Raw genomic sequence first — 18,553 nt, 5'->3', positions numbered from 1 at the left:
GAAAGTGACTTGGTGTGGCATGTTGGGGATCCTTTTTATTCTAAAACTCTGTAGGGGAGGAAAAAATTTCTCTACCCTCTTTGACTCAGTGACTGAACTTGTGAAATAAACTGACGAAAGATAGATTAACAAGAGAAAAGCAAACGAGTTTTATTGACAAGGGCATTGTGCATACACATGGGAGGACTCAGTAATGAGTAACACAAAGGGTGGTAAGAATTTGGGGTTTAAGTAGCATCTCAACAAAGAACCATAAATTTGTGGAGAAGTGACAAGACAAAGAAAAAGGGATTTAGGCTTTTAGGGGCAGCAAACTGGGAAGGTGAGTATATGGGCAAAACTTAGAGAAGACAAAGGCTACTTAGTATTGCTGTTATACAGGTTCTTCTCAGTGCCTGTCTGTGGATGGTAAAGAATCTAGAGTTGTCTCCTGGTGAGTTCTGCCATTCCTGGTTTGGGAAAGGGAGACACCTTTACAAATGTTTGTCCTGCTGTTAGGCAAATAGAGGGAGGGCAGAGAGCTTTCCTGTGTCTGTTTTTTCTCAATTGCCTTCAGCTCAAAGTAATCCTTATGCCAAAGTGGCATGTTCTGGTACCCTACACTTCCAAATAGGAAATGACTCTATGAAATGGAAATGTCTTCTCAGCTCAGAATCCAAACTGGAAGTGACCCTTTCCACTGAGGAAGGGTTTAACTATCCACCTCCAATTAGAGCAGACTGGGGGCAGTCCGGAGAAAACTGCTGAAAGGAGAGAAGGAAAATGTCCTGCATACAGCACTCTCATTAACAAGAAATGTAGTTTGTTAGCCAGGAACGGAGTATATTTAAGTCAAGTTTCTGAAGAAAGTAGTCAATAAAGATTCTACCTGATGCAAATACGCAAATGCAGCAGCAAAGAACACAGTCAGAGAGGAAAAGGGGAAACATACTTCACATGTGGACAGTAAAGATGCATAGACTACACGGAAAGAATGCAGAATCTGAGGGGATTATTTCCTTAGTCACACTGGGTGAGGGTTCCCAGCAGAGCTAGAGAGAGATACTGGACACCACTATATAATGTTAGGTGAACATTTATACTTTTGTTGCTATAGAGTGAATTGTAATTCTCATTCTAGAGGGCTGACAGGGGCATCTCAGCAAGGCCCCTGGGATGGAGTGCCCCCTCCCCTGCATCCCCCATGGTGTTTCCAATGGAATCTAGAGCTGGGTGACTGTGAGCCGACTATTAAGATTCTGGGCACAGCAAGGAAGACTAGCTGAGCAACACTTTGGCAGAGGGCTGTATTCACAACACTGTTTCCTTTCTGCTGGTGTGTGTTCCCTTTCTAGCACTGCTGTAGCAAGATACCATAGCCTGGCGATACCTTGATTTTAGCCTCGGGGGAATCCATGGTGGACTTCCGACATATAAAATTACAAGACAAAGATGGGCCCATCACTTCTTATTTTGCTTTCTCCAGAATTCAGTGGAGTTAAAATATAAGCACACATTTTTAGAGGTAAGCTGGTTGGCATTGCCTTATCCCTCCAGAGCAAATAAGCAGTAGAGTCAGCCACAGGATGCCACACCTTCCTAATGGCACCTTGTCCTTCTGGTCTTGGAATGGAGACCCAGATAATGGAAACAATGAAGCAAATTGAAAGGGAACACAGAGGTGGAATAAGAGTCCGTTGAAAACACAAGAAAGAGAAAAAAAATGAGCATCCACAGAGTTAACTTTAAATTGAATTCTTCTAATCAAATATCCCAATCTTTCTGATCCTAGGTATAACTTCAAAAACACAGGGATCTTCTTTCTTTTTTTTTTTTTTACTAAAGGAAAACAGAACAAAGCCATTGATACTCTCACTGACTTCCTTGCTATTTGAGAGTTATTGGGTATAGGGTGCAAGGAGGTGTACAGTAAATTTTAAACCACAAAAGACTAGGAACTTTACAAATAAGAAGCTGTTCCCACACTTCATGATTGGCTTGGGCAGTAGGGACATGGAGAATTAATGGGTTCCATCAGGAGACTCCTTTCAGTGGTTTTCTCCAGCATGTATGCTTTTTCCCGTGTAAGACTCCTGAGCAATGAAAGGTGGTAGTATGGAGAATTCTGAGCCATCAGAGAGGTTAAACCATCTGGTCTGTGAAAGAGGGCCTTGTGCATGAGATTTAGAAATGTCAAATGGAATGACAATAGATTTTTGATGACATTTATATAGGAGGATGAGAGAGGCAGGGAGAACAGCAATAAAAAGCCCCTGTTTAGAAACAGGCTTCAGCTTGTACATGAACCTCCACGTCTCCAGAGTCAGTACCAGGGGAGTCATGCTGAGCATATCAGAAAACAGAGGCACATTCATAACACACAGCAGAAAGCCAGCCTGCCTCATGGGCTCGGCCCTGTTTTTGACTTTCTTCCCGGGAACTTGCCTCAGAAACAGCTTTGGGTGGAGAAAGCGTTATTAACAAAGGGTGTTGATGTCTGTAATGAACTGTAATGACGATCCATTTAAGTGCTAGCCAGGCTCTGGGAGGTACCGACCTCCTGGAGGTGGAGAGTGCTAAGGTACAATTTGAGGCTGTTGTGGGGTAAGTGGGTGATGTGGTTAATAAAAGGTTCCTCCAGGATACAGCGAAGCCCATCTCCTGTGTGCCAAGTATCCTGGCCAAGACGCTCCCTTCAAAGGCAGCTGTATTCTTCATTGTTTATTTCCACCTGGACGCACTAGTCCGATGACTACACTCCCGATACTATCACTCTGTGGCTTGGAAGTCCATGCCAAAGACATTGCACTGAGTTAGCACTCTGAGACAATAAATCATGAGCGTGAAGACATGGGAGCTTTGAGCAAGCAGTATCACATGATGGGGGCTAGTAAACACACATCTATTTGCAATTTTTAAAAATTTAATACTAAAACAAGGTTATCTGTAGTTTTCCTCCACTATTTTTTCATCATAATGCATCAATTTTAGACAGTTGGTGGATAGCAGATATCCCATTCTAGGTTGGGAAGGAACTATTGTGCTCTTCTTACACATTTGCAGTTTGAACTTATTTATCAGTGGTACCTAACAAAATGGTCAGTTTGGCAAAAGAAAAAAATGCACCAAATTCTGTAATTCCTACAAGAAATCATAATTCTCTTATGAAATATTTATAGCCCAATTCTTGGAAAGTCAACAATATATTGCTAAAATCCTAGTTATGGTTCTTTTTATTGACAGATCCTTTCTTTAGACAAATCCAACATTCTTCATCTGGAGACTCACTTAATGGTAAATCAAGGACCATTGTCTTAACCAGAAGAGTTGTTCTTATTATATTAACGGATAACTAAATAATTATGGGAATGTCTCCAATAAGTTCAGATGGTCTCCAGAAACACATTTCTTGCCTGTTGGTTTTTCTTTTCTTTCCTTTTTTATTTTTTCCCACCATCTCTCCTATGGCTGATCTAAACACTGGCTGCTTAATTTTTTTTACTCTGAAATTAGATGCATCATTTCCTATGACCCTCCAATAATGTATGAAAATTCCTTCTCAGGACCCTGGTTCCTTCTTTTTCCCTTAGGTACTTCCCTCCCTCCTAGAATCAAGTATTTCAGCCTCACACTTTATTAGGAAGTTTCCTTTCTGAATTGTTACCAATACATAGTTCATTCTTTTAGTAACTATCTTCCATAGAAAAGACTTCAACTAGATTCCCAGATTCCTGAGGACAAGTGCTCCTTAAAGTGATTTTCAAATATTGAATTGAGGAGAAAAATTGGGGAAAGGGACATTTTAAAGCAAATATTACAAATGGTCACGAACTCATATGTCTTTGAGAATCAAGCATGAACTATAAAGTAATGGATCAAGGGGCTGATGAAAAACTTTGGAAGAGTGAAGTCTGGCCGCTTGACCTATAGGCACAGCCCTTACTCAGTATCAGCTTATGTTGGATGTTGCCACATTGGAATGTGGGCTCTGGATGGCCAGACTTTCCACTTTTTCAAAAGAAACCAAAAATCTAGATTTTGTATGACATCTCCCAATTTTAATATAATGGAAGTTAATCCAAACATTTTAAGCTCTATGCAGGCCAAAAAGAACATAGCTATGGGCCAGATTTGGCCTATGAACCACTGCTTTAAAGTCTTGAGAAAGAGTTATTTGGAATAGAGCTCTGTTATTGGAATAGAACTATCCAAAATATCAGAAAATATGATATGTAGACTTGTTTATTGTTCAATGATCAGACTCCCTCACTTTTTCTGTCTATTCTTTGAATTTCTATACATTACAGGCCTCTACTATGATGATTCAGATGCTTTCGGTAACCAGTTCTCTACCACGCCAAATGTCTGTGTTACAATTACATGGTCACACCTGTGTGGCATTCATGACTTTTGAGTAGTCTGTGATTTGGATACTCAATATAGAGTGAAAATTACAGACTTAATCTAACAATTGCTGTCACAGAGTGGTATTTTGAGCCTCGGCATCTTAAATGTCCTTGCAAGAAGGCTCTACTTAGAAGGGTAAAGTGTGCCCTTCTCCTATTTTCCATTTCCATAGCTTTCCTAGCACCATAGACTCTTATGTCTATACCTGACAGTTAGGCTGAATGAAAGTGAAGGAATTTCTTTGTTGATTTAAATTTTTTTGCAATGAAAGAGAGACAAGAAAAGGTAAATCTCTCATTGCTCACAATTAGCATAGAAATGCCAATATGGACAGCCATATTCCCTGGAAGCCATAAGCCTCAGGCTAAAGTGTTTCCATTGTGTACCTTTCAGATGCTGCTCCTGTCTTTTCAAAGCCATATGATCTTCAATTCCCAGTTGCTCTCACCTGGCCTTTTGCCCATTCACATCACATCAGAATTACTGAGGATTGCTAATGCCATTGCCCACGTGGCTCCCAGAGGGAGTGCAGAGAACCAGCTAGAGTGAGTGGAGCCAGCTCCCCTCAACACTTCCTGGTCACTCAACCTATGAATGTGATCCCTTTATTTTGACATCCCTTGTGGCAGTGGTGTCCTTATGACTGGGCAGTCAGCAGCAGAAGTGTCATATGAAATTAAGGAAAATGTGAATATGTCCCAAATGGCAGGTTTCCTCTTAAGATTTAGTTCAGTCACAAGTGGGAGAGCAGCATTTTCTAGCTCTGAAGCATGATGATGGCATAAAAATTACAAAAATATGCTTTCAGTGTCTGAATAAGTTGAGGGTTGAATGTTAAGATAAGCTCCATATTATTTTCTAAGATGCTATGAAATCATTTATTTGAGTTTATATTTATTGCAATAGTAAGGTAATGCACAGCATGAATATCACATATTTTTATTATTTATAGTCTCAGGGTAGTTATATTAGCCAGGAGACAGAATTCATACACTTATTTAAACAAAGAGAATTTAACATAAAGATTTAAAAGAGAACACTGCCATATAAAGGAGGTGACCATCACCATTCCTAGGGTGAAGTATCAAAGGGAAAAGGTTTGAATGACAGAAACTTAGAAGAAGTGCCTTATGGAACTGTAAGTCAGATCTTCAAGGAGAGGCACAGACTGACTGGTGGTGTTATCTGGTCAGGGAGGGGAGTGAGTCTGGTTTGAAAAACTGTCAACTACCGGGAAGAACTGCTTTGCTGGGATGCAGTGCTGGCGGGGTGACGTCACAGGAAGCACAAGCGGACAGGAAGCCTTTAGAAAGGAGCAAGCCCTCTCTTTGTCCTCCAACCTTGCGTTCTCCCTTCATTTCCACTGTTGGCAGAACATAACTCAGGGCCAGCTGGCAAAACAGAAATGGGGTATGCAGGGTCCCAGTGACAGCATCACAGAGCTGAACACAGAAAAGAGCATTTGGAGTACAGAGACAGCGAGTTAATAACTGGCCCAACAATGATGCCTCGTTGCTCTTTCAAAAGCTCATCATGGAAAAAAAAAACGAGGTTTTCATTTTCCAGAAGTAAAATATGCCATTCAAATTTGTCCCAACAAAAAAATCTAGGAAACGATGGCTTGTGAATCAATTTTTAAAGAACCATTGGTTCAGTATTTCCAGTTTCAAGTTTTATATTTCTGATTTTCAGGAAAAAAAAAGTATATTTAATAAGTCAATTTTGCCCCCAAACATACACTTTCTCAAAAAATTTTTATTTCATCAAAAAATCTCCTAAAATTTGAAATATTACTCTTAGAATTCATTTTATGTGAAACAAATGACAACTATATCTCAATTGACTTAGGTTTTCATGTAAGAGACTCTTAAAAAGTGGCTAAAATACAATAAACATTTACTTCTTTATGCACATAAAGCCCCAGGGAGTTACTTGTATGGAGGCTCACACATTATCAGGTGTTCAAGTCGATCCAGGTCTCTGCTCTGCCTTGTCGAGATCACGTGACTATAATCTGGTCATATATGGCTGCTAGAGCTCCAGCCATCACATCCACGTTCTAAGCATCAGAATGAACATAGGGAAGAGAAACAAGTTAGACCCCTGCATTCTAAGAAGAGTTCTTACAAGTCACACACAATACTTCACTAGCTACAAAGGAGCCTCTGGGGTTGTAGCTGGGAATTTGTGTGTACAGCTAAAAATTGGCGCTCTCTTAATTTGAGTGAGTTGGGAAGAATTACTACTGGTAAGGAACTAGCTGTTTCTGCCAGGCTCTGGGAGGGATATTACCTCATCAATCATAGACCTTGATGTGAATAAGTCTGTCAGCTCCTTTCTGAAAGTGAGATTTCATAGGTAAGGAAGACCAAATAGTATGTGAGGGCACTGGGCAGGGGAGAGTAGAGGCTGCGGAACAGGGTGGATGGAGGATATTAAGGACAAACCTCCTCTATTTTACAATTTTGCTATAAGTAAGCATTAGCCCCAACTCCATGTTTCTTATTTATTCATTTGTCCATTTAAAGAATTTGGATTCTATACAATTCATAAGGGAAGGGCTCGTGTATCACATATTTATTTTGTTCCTAAGGACTAAATTTTTTTAAAAAGAGATTTAATCACTTTGGTTGTGTTCTCTTCCCTCTTTCATAGAGGAGCACCTTCTAATGCCAAGATGGGTTTTGCATTTCCAAGGTTATTGTATTCATCCTTGTGAGTCTGTCTCTCCCTTCCCATGAACCCCAAAGGGCATGGGAAAATGGCATCATATTGATAAAACATGGCCTTCCAAAACAGTCTTTAAATCTCCTATGTGCAAATATGGTCAGGCTAATTGGAGTGAACATTTGTCCTGGACGCTTGGGGTAAAACTAGCTGGCTCTGCAAAGTGGTTCTCTTTATAAACTAGCAGCATTTATTTACAATATGTCTGGTGACAGGCCAATTTCTTAAGTAATGTAAGTATATGCATTTAGTACTTTCCAGTGTTTTTGCTTTTAGATCAAACTTATAGAGTAGAGCAGCTGACCAGGCCGTGCCTTGTCAGAATCACTGGCAACAACTTCATAAAGTTTTCAGTTTCCAAAAATTTCACTTGCTTCCAGCTACCTCATCTTTAATAATTTGTTGCCTTTAGTCACAATAAAGCAAATTTCAGGAGGACATTGGAGGAAGAAAGAGATGATACAAAAAGAAAAGATGAAGATTCAGTTGGGAATTTTATGATGCTTGTGTTTGCTTCAGAGAAATTATTTGCAGTACACACACACCTGCAAAAATAAAGATCCATTCCTCATCAAAGTGCTGAAGTGGCTGCAAACTGAACACCATCTGGCCCCTTTAGGCGGCCTTCACTTTCACCCTGCACCCGTTATAGCACCCAGTTCCCCCTCATCCATCCCCGCCCTGGTTAGTAGGAAATTCCTCTGAAAGATGTTGATGAGATCAGGAAAAGGATGTGCACTGCCCACATTGCAGAGGAAAGCTTCATCTAGAAAACCACTTACAGCAAAATAAATGATCCCTGTCACTTAAGGGAAAATCCTGTCTTCAGTAGCCCCAATCAGTCTCATGCTTTTTCCATCACAGAGGTTTCTCTTCTTCTATGCCTTATTCCCCTCCTCCCTTTTGCCTCTTCCTTCTCCTAAAGGTTGGTGTGGGGGCTTAGTTACCCTTCCATGGGGCATATGAATCATCCATTAAAACAGGGACAAAAATGAAAGAGAAGAAGCTCTGCCGGCAGAATTTTAGGCAGAATGAATAATGGAAAGAGCTGAGTACCGGAGCCAAAGAGAGCTGGAAGTGATTCCCAGTTCTGTCATTTAGAAACTGACTGTCTTGGGCAAGTTATTCATCTTTTCTGAGTCACAGTTTCTTTGTTTATAAAATTGAAATAATACCTGCCTCATAATCACTTGAGAATTAAATTATGTATATAAAAATTAGCACGATATTTGATGCATAGTTGCCATTCAATAAGTATTGGTTCTCTTATTTATCCTAAGGGGAATGAAGGAGTTGTTGGGGCAAGTCATGGGGCTTTCTCAATGTTCTGATCTATTGGGAACTCTGTGTGTGTGTGTGTGGGGGGGGGGGTGGATGTGTGTGTGAGAGAGAGAGGGGGGGGGGCATCACTTTGTTGTTGCACTTATTTATGCATTCCTTCGTTGATTCTTGTATGTGCCCTTACTGGAAGGGATTGAACCTGCAACCTTGGCTTATCAGGACAATGATTTAACCAACCCAGCTACCCAGCCAGAGCCTTCTTAATTACATTTGGTGTCTGAAAATTTCTGGTATCAAGGAAAATGGGAACCTAAAAGAGGAGATCCTTGGTGAACAAGAAATCAAAAGCAACAAAGCAGAGTGGTTTGGGGTATTATTTCACCCATTTGCTGATGAAACAATTTTACCAGATTCCTTGTGTTCTCTAGATTCACGTTCTCCTTTGGATGGTGCTGATCAAGTGATACATTTTGTTTCTCTAAGCTTCACTTTCTGTGCTGACCACTCCGGGGCCAACACATTCTTTTGTCACATGTGTTAATATCACTGTCTTAGGATCTGTCAAAATGAAAAATAGCTCCCTTTTCTGTGCCAGACCTAATTTGATAGTCTTAACTGCAAAGATTCAGACCTTTCTTGGCACCAAAATACAGGAACTGGGCACAGATCTCACAGCTCTTTTGGTCCTTTATCGAGCACAAAGCCCAAACAGAATTCTGATATTGCTAGCACTGCCATCCTCGCTCTGCCTGAACTCGTGTCTGCCATGGTCAGTGTTTGTGACTGGGAACGGATGCTACAAAGCTTTAATTCAGGTCCACGTCATCCTTCAGGAAGTGAAGATGGTCCTTAGACTTCTGGAAAATAGTATTTCTTGGGGCTAGATTGTAGACCCTGGGTAATATTGTCTCATGCCTTTCCCCAAGGTAACAACTCCTGGGCTCTGCCCATAATGAGATCTTATCAGCCCTGTCTTCTGCTTTGCTGGGGGAAAACCATTGGCCATGTTTTTATAAAAAATATTTGGAAGATAGATGATAGATAGATAGATATAAAATAGGGTAGTGAGCATAATGGCTATAAAAAGGCCATCATCACACACAGTCTGAGCTTCTTCACCCCAGGGAAGATCTGTACATATCCCACCAGGAAGAGGACAGGCCTGAGTTGCATTCTTGGTTTGACAGTCATGGCCACAATTTATTAATACTCCATTCCCATAATAAAAAAATAGTGGATACCTGGTAGATTATAAGATATTTACACTCCCTCTGAAAGTTTTCATAATATTTCATAATATTCTCATGGTATTCACTGTTGAATTACTTCTTCTGTAGGAGTTTTTAACCTTAGATACTCAAGAAGTCTGGCACACTACTATATCTCAAATACAATATATATAGCAAGTAAGAATATTTGATAAATGATTTCCATGAAATTAGTTTTACTTGTCATCGTAAGAATATTATTTTTTGCTTTTAAGATCATTATTCTAAAAAGAGGTCTGTAGACTTCAAAGGCCTGTCAAAGGGATCCTGGCACTGCAACGTCCCGACTCCCTCAGGCCGCAGGAGGAGGTCCTCTTCTCGCGTGACCTGCGGTTTCATTATCTAATGTTCACAATTCTTGGTTCTCTCTCTTACAACCTCACCATGGTGCCTCTGATGGTTTGTGTCAGGTGTGTCTATGATGTGCAGTAAATGTCCATCTTCCTTCGGTCAGAATACTAGTTTCAATACAGTGACAGTGCAATTCCTAATGGAAATTTTCTTGAACTTTAGTTGAACACTGAAAAAAATCCTATGTGCTAGTTGCTGTGCTAGCCAGAGATACTAAGTAAAACAAAAACATTCTGCTCTTTATGAACTTTTAATCTAACGGGGTGTGTGTGAGTGTGTGTGTGTGAGTGTGTATAATAATTCTGGATTTGTTTCTCCCACAGATCTCCGAGGCACGGGGAGTTCAATGGGGCCTTTGCAGTGCTCCAGACTGCTGCCCCTCAATGAAGCTCTGAGTCCTGGCCTGAAGGGCTAAGGTACTGGCTACAATGTGGAACCCCAGGACAGCCAACCTGACTAACCTTTGCTCTAAGAAGAAGTCCCAAATGAAACTGGGCTGAAATCAGAGCAAGGACTAGAGAAAGATTTTTTTTGTTAATGGAAAGAGGAAAGGAGAAAAGGGTTTCCAAAAACTTGCAACAAACTTTCCATCGCTCTAAAGAACCTACCTTCCTTATCAACCAAGCTGTTCTATCTAGTGATTCCTCTTCTAGCCTTTTGCCAGAAACAGAGCAAGTCAATCCTGGTGAAAAAATAAAGACAAACCCTCAGAAAACTAGGCCTGGAACTGTGATCCTCTCAAAGCGGCCTGGTAAGAGAGTTATGTCAGAAAGCCAGCCTACCCCACCTGTGATCCCGTCCCGCAGGCCCGGATTCCGGATATGCTATATCTGTGGCCGAGAATTTGGGTCCCAATCACTCGCCATTCATGAGCCCCAGTGCTTGGAGAAGTGGCGAATTGAAAACAGCAAGTTGCCCAAGCACCAGCGGAGGCCAGAACCCTCCAAGCCACAGCCCCTGGGCGGCGGCAATGGGTCCTACACTCTTCAGGCACTGAACGAGGCAGCGTTCCAGAGTTCTCAGGCCCAGCTGCTGCCCTGCGAATCCTGTGGCCGCACATTCTTGCCAGACCGTCTTCTTGTTCACCAGAGAAGCTGCAAGCCCAAGGGTGGTGGGCCCGGACAACCAAACAACAACAATTCTAATGACCTTACTGGTCTTAGGAAAGCTTCTGGTGGCGTCCCAGCTCGACCAAGGACTCTCCTCTGCTACATTTGTGGCAGGGAATTTGGCTCCCTCTCCCTTCCTATTCATGAGCCCAAATGCCTGGAAAAGTGGAAAATAGAAAATGACCGGCTCCCCAGGGAGCTCCGCCGGCCACCCCCACAGAAGAAGCCTCAGCCCCTTGTACCTGGCGAGGGGCCAAGTCAAGCTCAGCTTGAGCCCTGCCCAAACTGTGGCCGGACCTTTGCTCCCCAGCGCCTTCTGGTGCATCTGAGAAGTTGTGAGGCTCAACCAAGTGGGCCACGCGTTCAGAATTTGACTTTAGAGAGTAAAGGTGGCCTGAAAGAGCCCACTAATTTCAAGCAGCGAAGCCACGTGGCAGCACCCACTGTGACTGATAAGGTAATTCATGCCACGTGAGATGCCCTGGGTGGACCGGGGAGTGCATACTGCCTCCAGGGGAATGAGAGAAAACAGACCCCGAATCAACTGCCTCAGCCCCTGGAGTGGTTTCTTTCGATGCCTATTTCTGACTCATTGCAGCCTGTCCAAGTTGACCCCTGTCCCACTCCAGGGGCTGTATCTCTGATGGCAAAGTAGACATAAGAACATCCTTGCCTGGTGGATGCATAGTTCTCTTACATTTTGTTGAGAGAGAGACAGCGAGAGAGAGAGAGAGAGAGAGAGAGAGAGAAGAGAGAGAGAGAGAGAGAGAGAGAAGGAGAGAAAGAGAAAGAGAGAGAGGACTTCTTTCTTCCCTGACCCCTCCCACCAATAATCCTTGGGAGAGACTGTTATTTGAAAATGAGTCATTAATGCTATGTCTACATTACAGAGCTATAATCCCCGTTCCAAAAGCCAATATTTATTACCAGTTTATTTTAGTCATCTACCTTAGGAATTCGTTTTTGGCAACGCTGAGTTATGCTGAGTTTATCTTACTAAAATAGAATCTGTGTCAAAAACCCCAAATGACCTTAGCAATAATTAAACACTGGCGCACTCGCAGGAATAGACGTGCTCTGCGAATGGGGCATGTTTTCTGTTAACGCTTACATGATTGTAGTATGTGGGGAATTAACCCAGTGTAGACACCCAAGAAGGGAGGCGTGTGTTCCTGGTTCTGGGAAGTGCTGAATTCCCGCTGCTGCTCTGTACCTTGTATCTGGGTTGGACACCACGCTCTGACTCGCCACTTGGGCAATTGTTATAAATAAGCATGACCCAGGGGTTCCCAGTCATACGGGGAACTGTTGTTGGGTTTTCACCTGAAGTTTCTTCATCAACCAGGATTGGGGAAGGATGATCATGAGGGAGGCTGCCTGCAAAACAGGGCACGGTCCATGGACTCTGTCCTACCCTTAAGCCAAGCGGATGGATGTGCTGTGTCACAGCTTACAGATGTCAAATCATGAGAAATAGGATGTGGTCAGTCTTTTCTTCTCCTTTGTCGTCTTCTTCTCTTCTTCTTCTTCTTCTTCTTCTTCTTCTTCTTCTTCTTCTTCTTCTTCTTCTTCTTCTTCTTCTTCTTCTTTGATTTGCTACTTGAAACACCCACCTGCATGGTTCTTTAAATGGACTGTTTTGAAAAAAAAAAAATAAATAAATAAATGGACTGTTTTGGGGAAACTAAGGTTACTCAAGGTATTGCAAAGTGTTAAACCAAAAGGGGGTGGGGGATCTTTTATGTTTAATTCAGTGTTTCTTCCTTACTTTTTCGTTGCATTCTTTTGGAAAATATCTAGTACTTTTTTCTAACTTCCATGTTTAAAATGACATTATATGGACTTGCTGGTTTAGAAGATTTCAAGATAATGATCCTAAAGCTGAAGAGTCACACTGACAGAAGCTGGCTAAGTGTTCGGATGAACTTTGAAGAAAGAATGGCTGGTTTCTTTGCCGGATGAAAACCCAAACTCTTAAGTGTGGCAAGGACTGCAGGCTGGTCTCACAAACATGATCTGCTTTTCCCATCTTCTGGCTGTTGTTTTTCTTTCAAAACATGTGAGGTCTGGATTCAAAGAGCAAAAGGATCGTGTCTCGGGGTCACAATCAGCAACTCTGTTCCTGTGTGACTTTCAGCCCTGTTTCCTGATTGTATGCATTTACTTCAAATGTTCTCATTACAGATCTTGAGATAGGGAAGAGTGTGGTCAGGATTCTTGGGCTTATTGTTATAACACATACTTTGTGCTCCCAAGAGTGGAGCCAACAGGCTGAGCACAGCATGTTCTAACTCAGTCACGACTGCTAAAAGAGGCTGGCCTGGGCCCACGGCTCCACAAGAGGACACCTCCTGCCTCACGCAGTCTCTGGAGGGGAGAATGTCAGAAGGAGAGGCCAGCGAGGGCCCCGATGACTCGTGCGTTGAGCATAGCGGGGGAGTTCATCAGAGCAAGGGCATCTAGAGGGCATGGCTGTGTGAGAGCACAGCCAACTCTGCTCCCAGACGTGAAAAGGCTTGTGTCAGTGAGAACCTGGCGCCCACGGCTGTCAGATGTGTGCTGGCCTGTTTGGGGACCATGCAGGCTTTAGTGGGGGTCATAGAAAGGTCATCTAACATAGGGTCGCTTTAGTTGCCAGATTTAAAGCAAGCTTGGTTTAATGACAATGGAGAAATCTCCTTAGGCTTTAGAGAGGCATAATAATCTGGAAGCAATGGACTTTATTCCTTCGCTAAAAAGGATGTTTGCTGTGCAGTGGTACTTTCAGCAGAAAGGCTCTCCTGGGAACTGTAGTTTTCTCTTTTGTTTATGATTTGATCCTGTCTATTGCTGTATTTCTTTTATCATTTAAAATTTAGATAGTGCAGTGAACCATACATTTTCCATAAAGAGCACTACCCTATGCATTATTAGATTTCAGATTTTCATCTGCCTGTGATGGTCGACTTTTGGCTGACTATGATGCACATGCATTCTTTTTAAAAATATATTTTATTGATTTCAGAAAGGAAAGGAGGAGAGAGAGGGAGAGAGAGAGAATCATTGTTTGGCTGCCTCCTGCATGCCGCTCACCGGGATCAAACCCACAACCTAGGCATGTGCCCTGATCTGGGATCAAACCGTGACCTCCTGTTTCATAGGTTGATGCTCAACCACACCGGCATGGCCACATGCATTCTTTTTAGAGTTCAAATGTTTCCTTCATTTCTTCTCTTGTCAATTATAACAATTTCCCTCTAGAATCCTTGATCTGACTTCTGATTAGAATCAATGATATTGCCTGATGTTCTCAGGGGGCTCAGTCTTGCAGTGAATTCAAGTGAGGAAAATCTTTTTAGAACCATGATCACAGTGCTTGGAAAACAATTCACTCCAGTCGGGCAACATGACTGTTTCACTGGCAGAGTGAATTACCTTCTGCTCAGAATGTTCTTCCAACATAGATTGGCTCAGTTCTCTTAGGACACAGATGCTTCTGTCACCTTTCAATCATTTCTAAACATAAACTAATGCCACTAAGGCAAGTTCTCTTCCAAGACCTCAATGGGCACTTTGTAACCTGTTGTTTTTTGGTTAGATAATGCTTGGGGTTATTTCCTTAGGATTATGCTGGTCACATGTAAAATCCCTTTTCTAAAAATCCTTTATTACATTACAGAGTAGGCATTATTTTTCTGTAGGGAAACTATCTTTTCTATAAATGATCGTCTCTTTCAATGTAGTTTTATGCTCAGGTTTGAGCTAAGTCCCTTCAGATACCTCTTTAGCATCTGGTGCTGCCATCTGGTGTTTTCTTTTAAAGTAATGTCTTCTACACTATCAAAAATATTATTCCTTTTCTCTTTGTGTTACCTCCAAATATATTTGAGAAGGTACCCTTATAACACAAACTCTAGTTATTTAAGGCGGCAGTTACATATTTGGTTTAATGTTATAAATTCTGTTTCATGGCTAAGTGTCTCATCCTCTAAAGGCAAAAATCTCAATAGGAAGGTCACCATCAGAAAGACTCAGAAGGGCAGGATGGATGTTTTCTCATCAAAAGTTTTGTGTATGCACATGTATTACTAGGTAAGAAGTATTTGTTTATTGGGAGGCATGGAAGAAAGGGAACTTTTTTGAGTACTTTCTTGATCAGCACTTTATATACATGTTCTCACTTTAATCTTCATACTATTACTAAATGACAGATATTATTTTCCCCACTTACCAGGTGAAGCAACTGAGGGTTAAGCAACTTGACCAAAGTCACCCAGTGGGTGTGGTAGTGAGTGTCAGAGCCAGATTCAAAGGCTCATTACCTTTGCAAGTCACTAAGAGAGAGGATTATGTGTGATACAAAAAGGGTATGGTTATCTTGCCAGACTGAGTGTTAAGTAGGACAAAGAGGACAGAAGTTTGTTCATTCAACAAATATTTACTGTTTGACATTGGCTAAGTACTAAATATAGAGTCATTAAAAAAGATAGACACAGTTCTTGATCTCATGGAGACTTGCGGAGGAAATACGAAATAAATATGAAATTTATGTGATATGACAGTGTTTCTTGGTGGGAGTGGATATTCTTGGGTCAAGAAACCTCTGAGAGGAAGTGTCATTTCAGCTGAGATACAAAAGGTATGAACACATTAGCCAAGACATTCTGGCCAAAGGAAACATGTGTGAAGACCCTGAGGTAAGAAAGATCTTTAAATGGAACTAGGAAGTCCACAGGTGGCCAGAGCCTAATGGAACAGGAGACAGGCACACAAGAGAAAGCTGTAGAAACAGCATGGTTCCCTCCAGCTGCTATGTGGACATCGTGGCATCAGTCTGGCTACTGCAGGAGTCCAGGTGAAAGCTGATGATGCTTGGCCTAGGGTATTGGTAGCAGAGATGGAGATCAGGTATAATGAGAATGTGATGGTTAGGACGTGGTGATAAGTTAGGACGTGAAAGGGTAAGGAAAGGGGTCAAGGATGACTCCCACATGTCTAGTTTGAGCAACTGTACTAGTTGTGCCATTTTCTAAGGTGAGAAAGACTTGAGAAAGGGTAGCTCTTGAGAGTTAAGACCAATAGTTCTATTCTGGGCATATTACATTCAAAATGCTTATGAGATATCTAAGTGGGTAAGACAAGCTGAATATATAAGTCTAGGTCTCAAAAGAAAAAACTAGGCTGGGGTATAGATTTGTGTAGTGTAACATATGTTTAAAGTCATCAGAATGAGGATAGGGTTATGAAAATAGACCCAGGGCTGAGCTAAGAGGCATTACCATATTTGGGGATCTGAAGGGAAGGAGCTGGAGAATGAGTGCCTGGAGACACTAGAGAAAAGACTAGAGTATGGTGCCACAGAAACTGAGATCAGAGAAGATGTCAAGAATAAGGGCGTGGAAAACAGTGGAATGCCGAGGTTGAACAGGATGAGGGCCAAAAAATCTCTCTGATTTGGCAATGTGGATTTAGTTTGATAACCTTAGAAAGAACACATTGAGTATAGTGATGGGGGTTGCCAGGTGCATGGTTGATAAAGACAGGATGTGGTTTTAGAAGTTTGGCTTTGGTGACTAGAAGAGAAATAAAGGGTAGGCTAGAAATAGATAACGGGTTAAAAGAAGTTTCATTAAAAGATGGGAGCTTCTATATTTGAATGTTTAGGATTGTGATCCAGTGGAGAGAGGAAGGTTGAAGAAGCAGAATGATAAGGGTAAGCGTAAAACCTGAAGGAGAAATGGTCCCCAGGGATTGGGATCCCAGATCAGAGTGGGCACTTTTTCATTTCAGGGAGAGGTCAACTGCAAATGGAGGTAAGTTTGGAGGGGCTAATGGAAAGCTGAAGGAGCTATAGTCTGTTAGCTTTTATCTTCTCAGTGGAATATCAGGCAAGCTGATCAAGCCTATCACATGAGAGAGAAAGAGGTATAATGAGAGAGAAAAAGTTCATTTTAAGAAGCTACTTAGTCCTTTGTCTCTTCATACTTTCAGTTACATTGAGTTCCTGAAATCAAGGCTGAGGTTCATAGAACCCTTTGCTTCCATGATTCCCAAACAAGAATGAGTTGGAACTCCTGGAGATGTTAGAACACTCAGTGGGATTCTCCTAGGGGTTTCCACCCTTATAATCATCTTCAGTTGCCCTAGTTCACCTCCTCAGCTCTGCTGATGTCATAAAAGCCAGCCTTGACCTCACAAACTGCACCCTGATGACGCTGGCAGCTGGACCACTAATATCCAACCCCATGTGCCATGTCATCTTTCCTTGGTGCCAAGCATGCCTGCACATCAGGGCAGCATTTTAGGATCCCACAGCTCTCAGGTGTACTAAAAACAACTTTAAGGTAACAAGACAATTCTCTTCTGCACTGTTGTTTCTAAAAACCAACCCAAAGGAATCCGTGTATATACAGGGTGAGGCAACAGTAGGTTTACAGTTGTGAGTATGCAAAACATATTTTATTCTTATATTACTATTTATTAATTATTGTATTATTTTCCATATGAATAACTATAAGCCTACTTTTGCCCCATCTTGTATATTGTGTGTGGAATACATGTGTGCTGGGCAGGGGGATGGTTTACAAATTTTAGAGCAACAGCATCCTTCACAAAATTGTTATATAGCTTCTTTTTAAAAAATATATTTTTATTTATTTCAGAGCGAGAGAGAGAGAGAGATAGAAACATCAATGATAAGAGAGAATCATTGATTGGCTGCCTCCTACACTCCCCCCATGTGCCCTTGACTGTAATTGAACCTGGGACCCTTCAGTCTGCAGGCCGACGCTCTATCCACTGAGCCAAACCAGCTAGGGCTGTATAGCTTCTTAATATAAAAATTTGAAGGATAATACTTTTCCCTGACCCCTGCATCTCCCTGCTTCCAGCCCCACATACATAGATGCCCATAGTGTCTAGTGATGATGTCTAGCACATCTTTCTGTCATGACTGAGTGGATACCTATCATTTTTAGAAATCCGAATTTCAAGGTCAACAACTAAAATACCACCCAAAATTCTTAGAACTTCTCCAAAAGTAGTGCGACACAACCTTGAAGGAATTCCTATTGAAACTGAGGTGGCTGTCCCTGTGACTAGCCTCTCACAGATAATGTGAAACTCAAGTTCAGCTTCACAAGCAGGTGGAGCATTGAGAGGATTTGACTTAGGATGCCATCTCTTGCTTCCCCTTTACATTATGTGATTCACCTCCTCCTTATATCCACTGTCTCTTTCTAATGTTACCTCTATGACGCTGTCTTCTATGTAAGAAATGTCTTACAAATTGAAGAAAGGCCTAATCAATCCAGGAACTCTGTAAGTTTCCAATATCCCTGCTCCAGGCACCAGCTCATATGCTCTGATCCTGTCACTTAAGGTCCCCAAGAAGCTCTCACATCCCAAGCTACCTTTGTGTAAGCGGCGAAGTTGAAAACATAAAGGTATCAC

General features: G+C 41.8%; 1 protein-coding gene across 1 annotated transcript in view; it reads left to right on the top strand.

Annotated features, from left to right (window-relative positions):
* LOC103285927 (zinc finger protein 474) overlaps positions 1 to 18,553 on the top strand; it is a 57,622-nt gene that overhangs the window by 20,208 nt on the left and 18,861 nt on the right. The window contains 1 exon segment of the mRNA XM_028145129.2: positions 10,337 to 11,579. Within this exon segment, the coding sequence (XP_028000930.2) occupies positions 10,551 to 11,579 (1,029 nt within the window). The 5' untranslated portion in view covers positions 10,337 to 10,550.

The sequence above is a fragment of the Eptesicus fuscus genome, chromosome 4, assembly GCF_027574615.1.
Source record: "Eptesicus fuscus isolate TK198812 chromosome 4, DD_ASM_mEF_20220401, whole genome shotgun sequence".
Taxonomy (NCBI): Eukaryota; Metazoa; Chordata; class Mammalia; order Chiroptera; family Vespertilionidae; genus Eptesicus; species Eptesicus fuscus.
The sequence above is the reverse complement of the archived record's forward strand: the minus strand, read 5'-3'. Positions and strand labels throughout refer to the sequence as shown.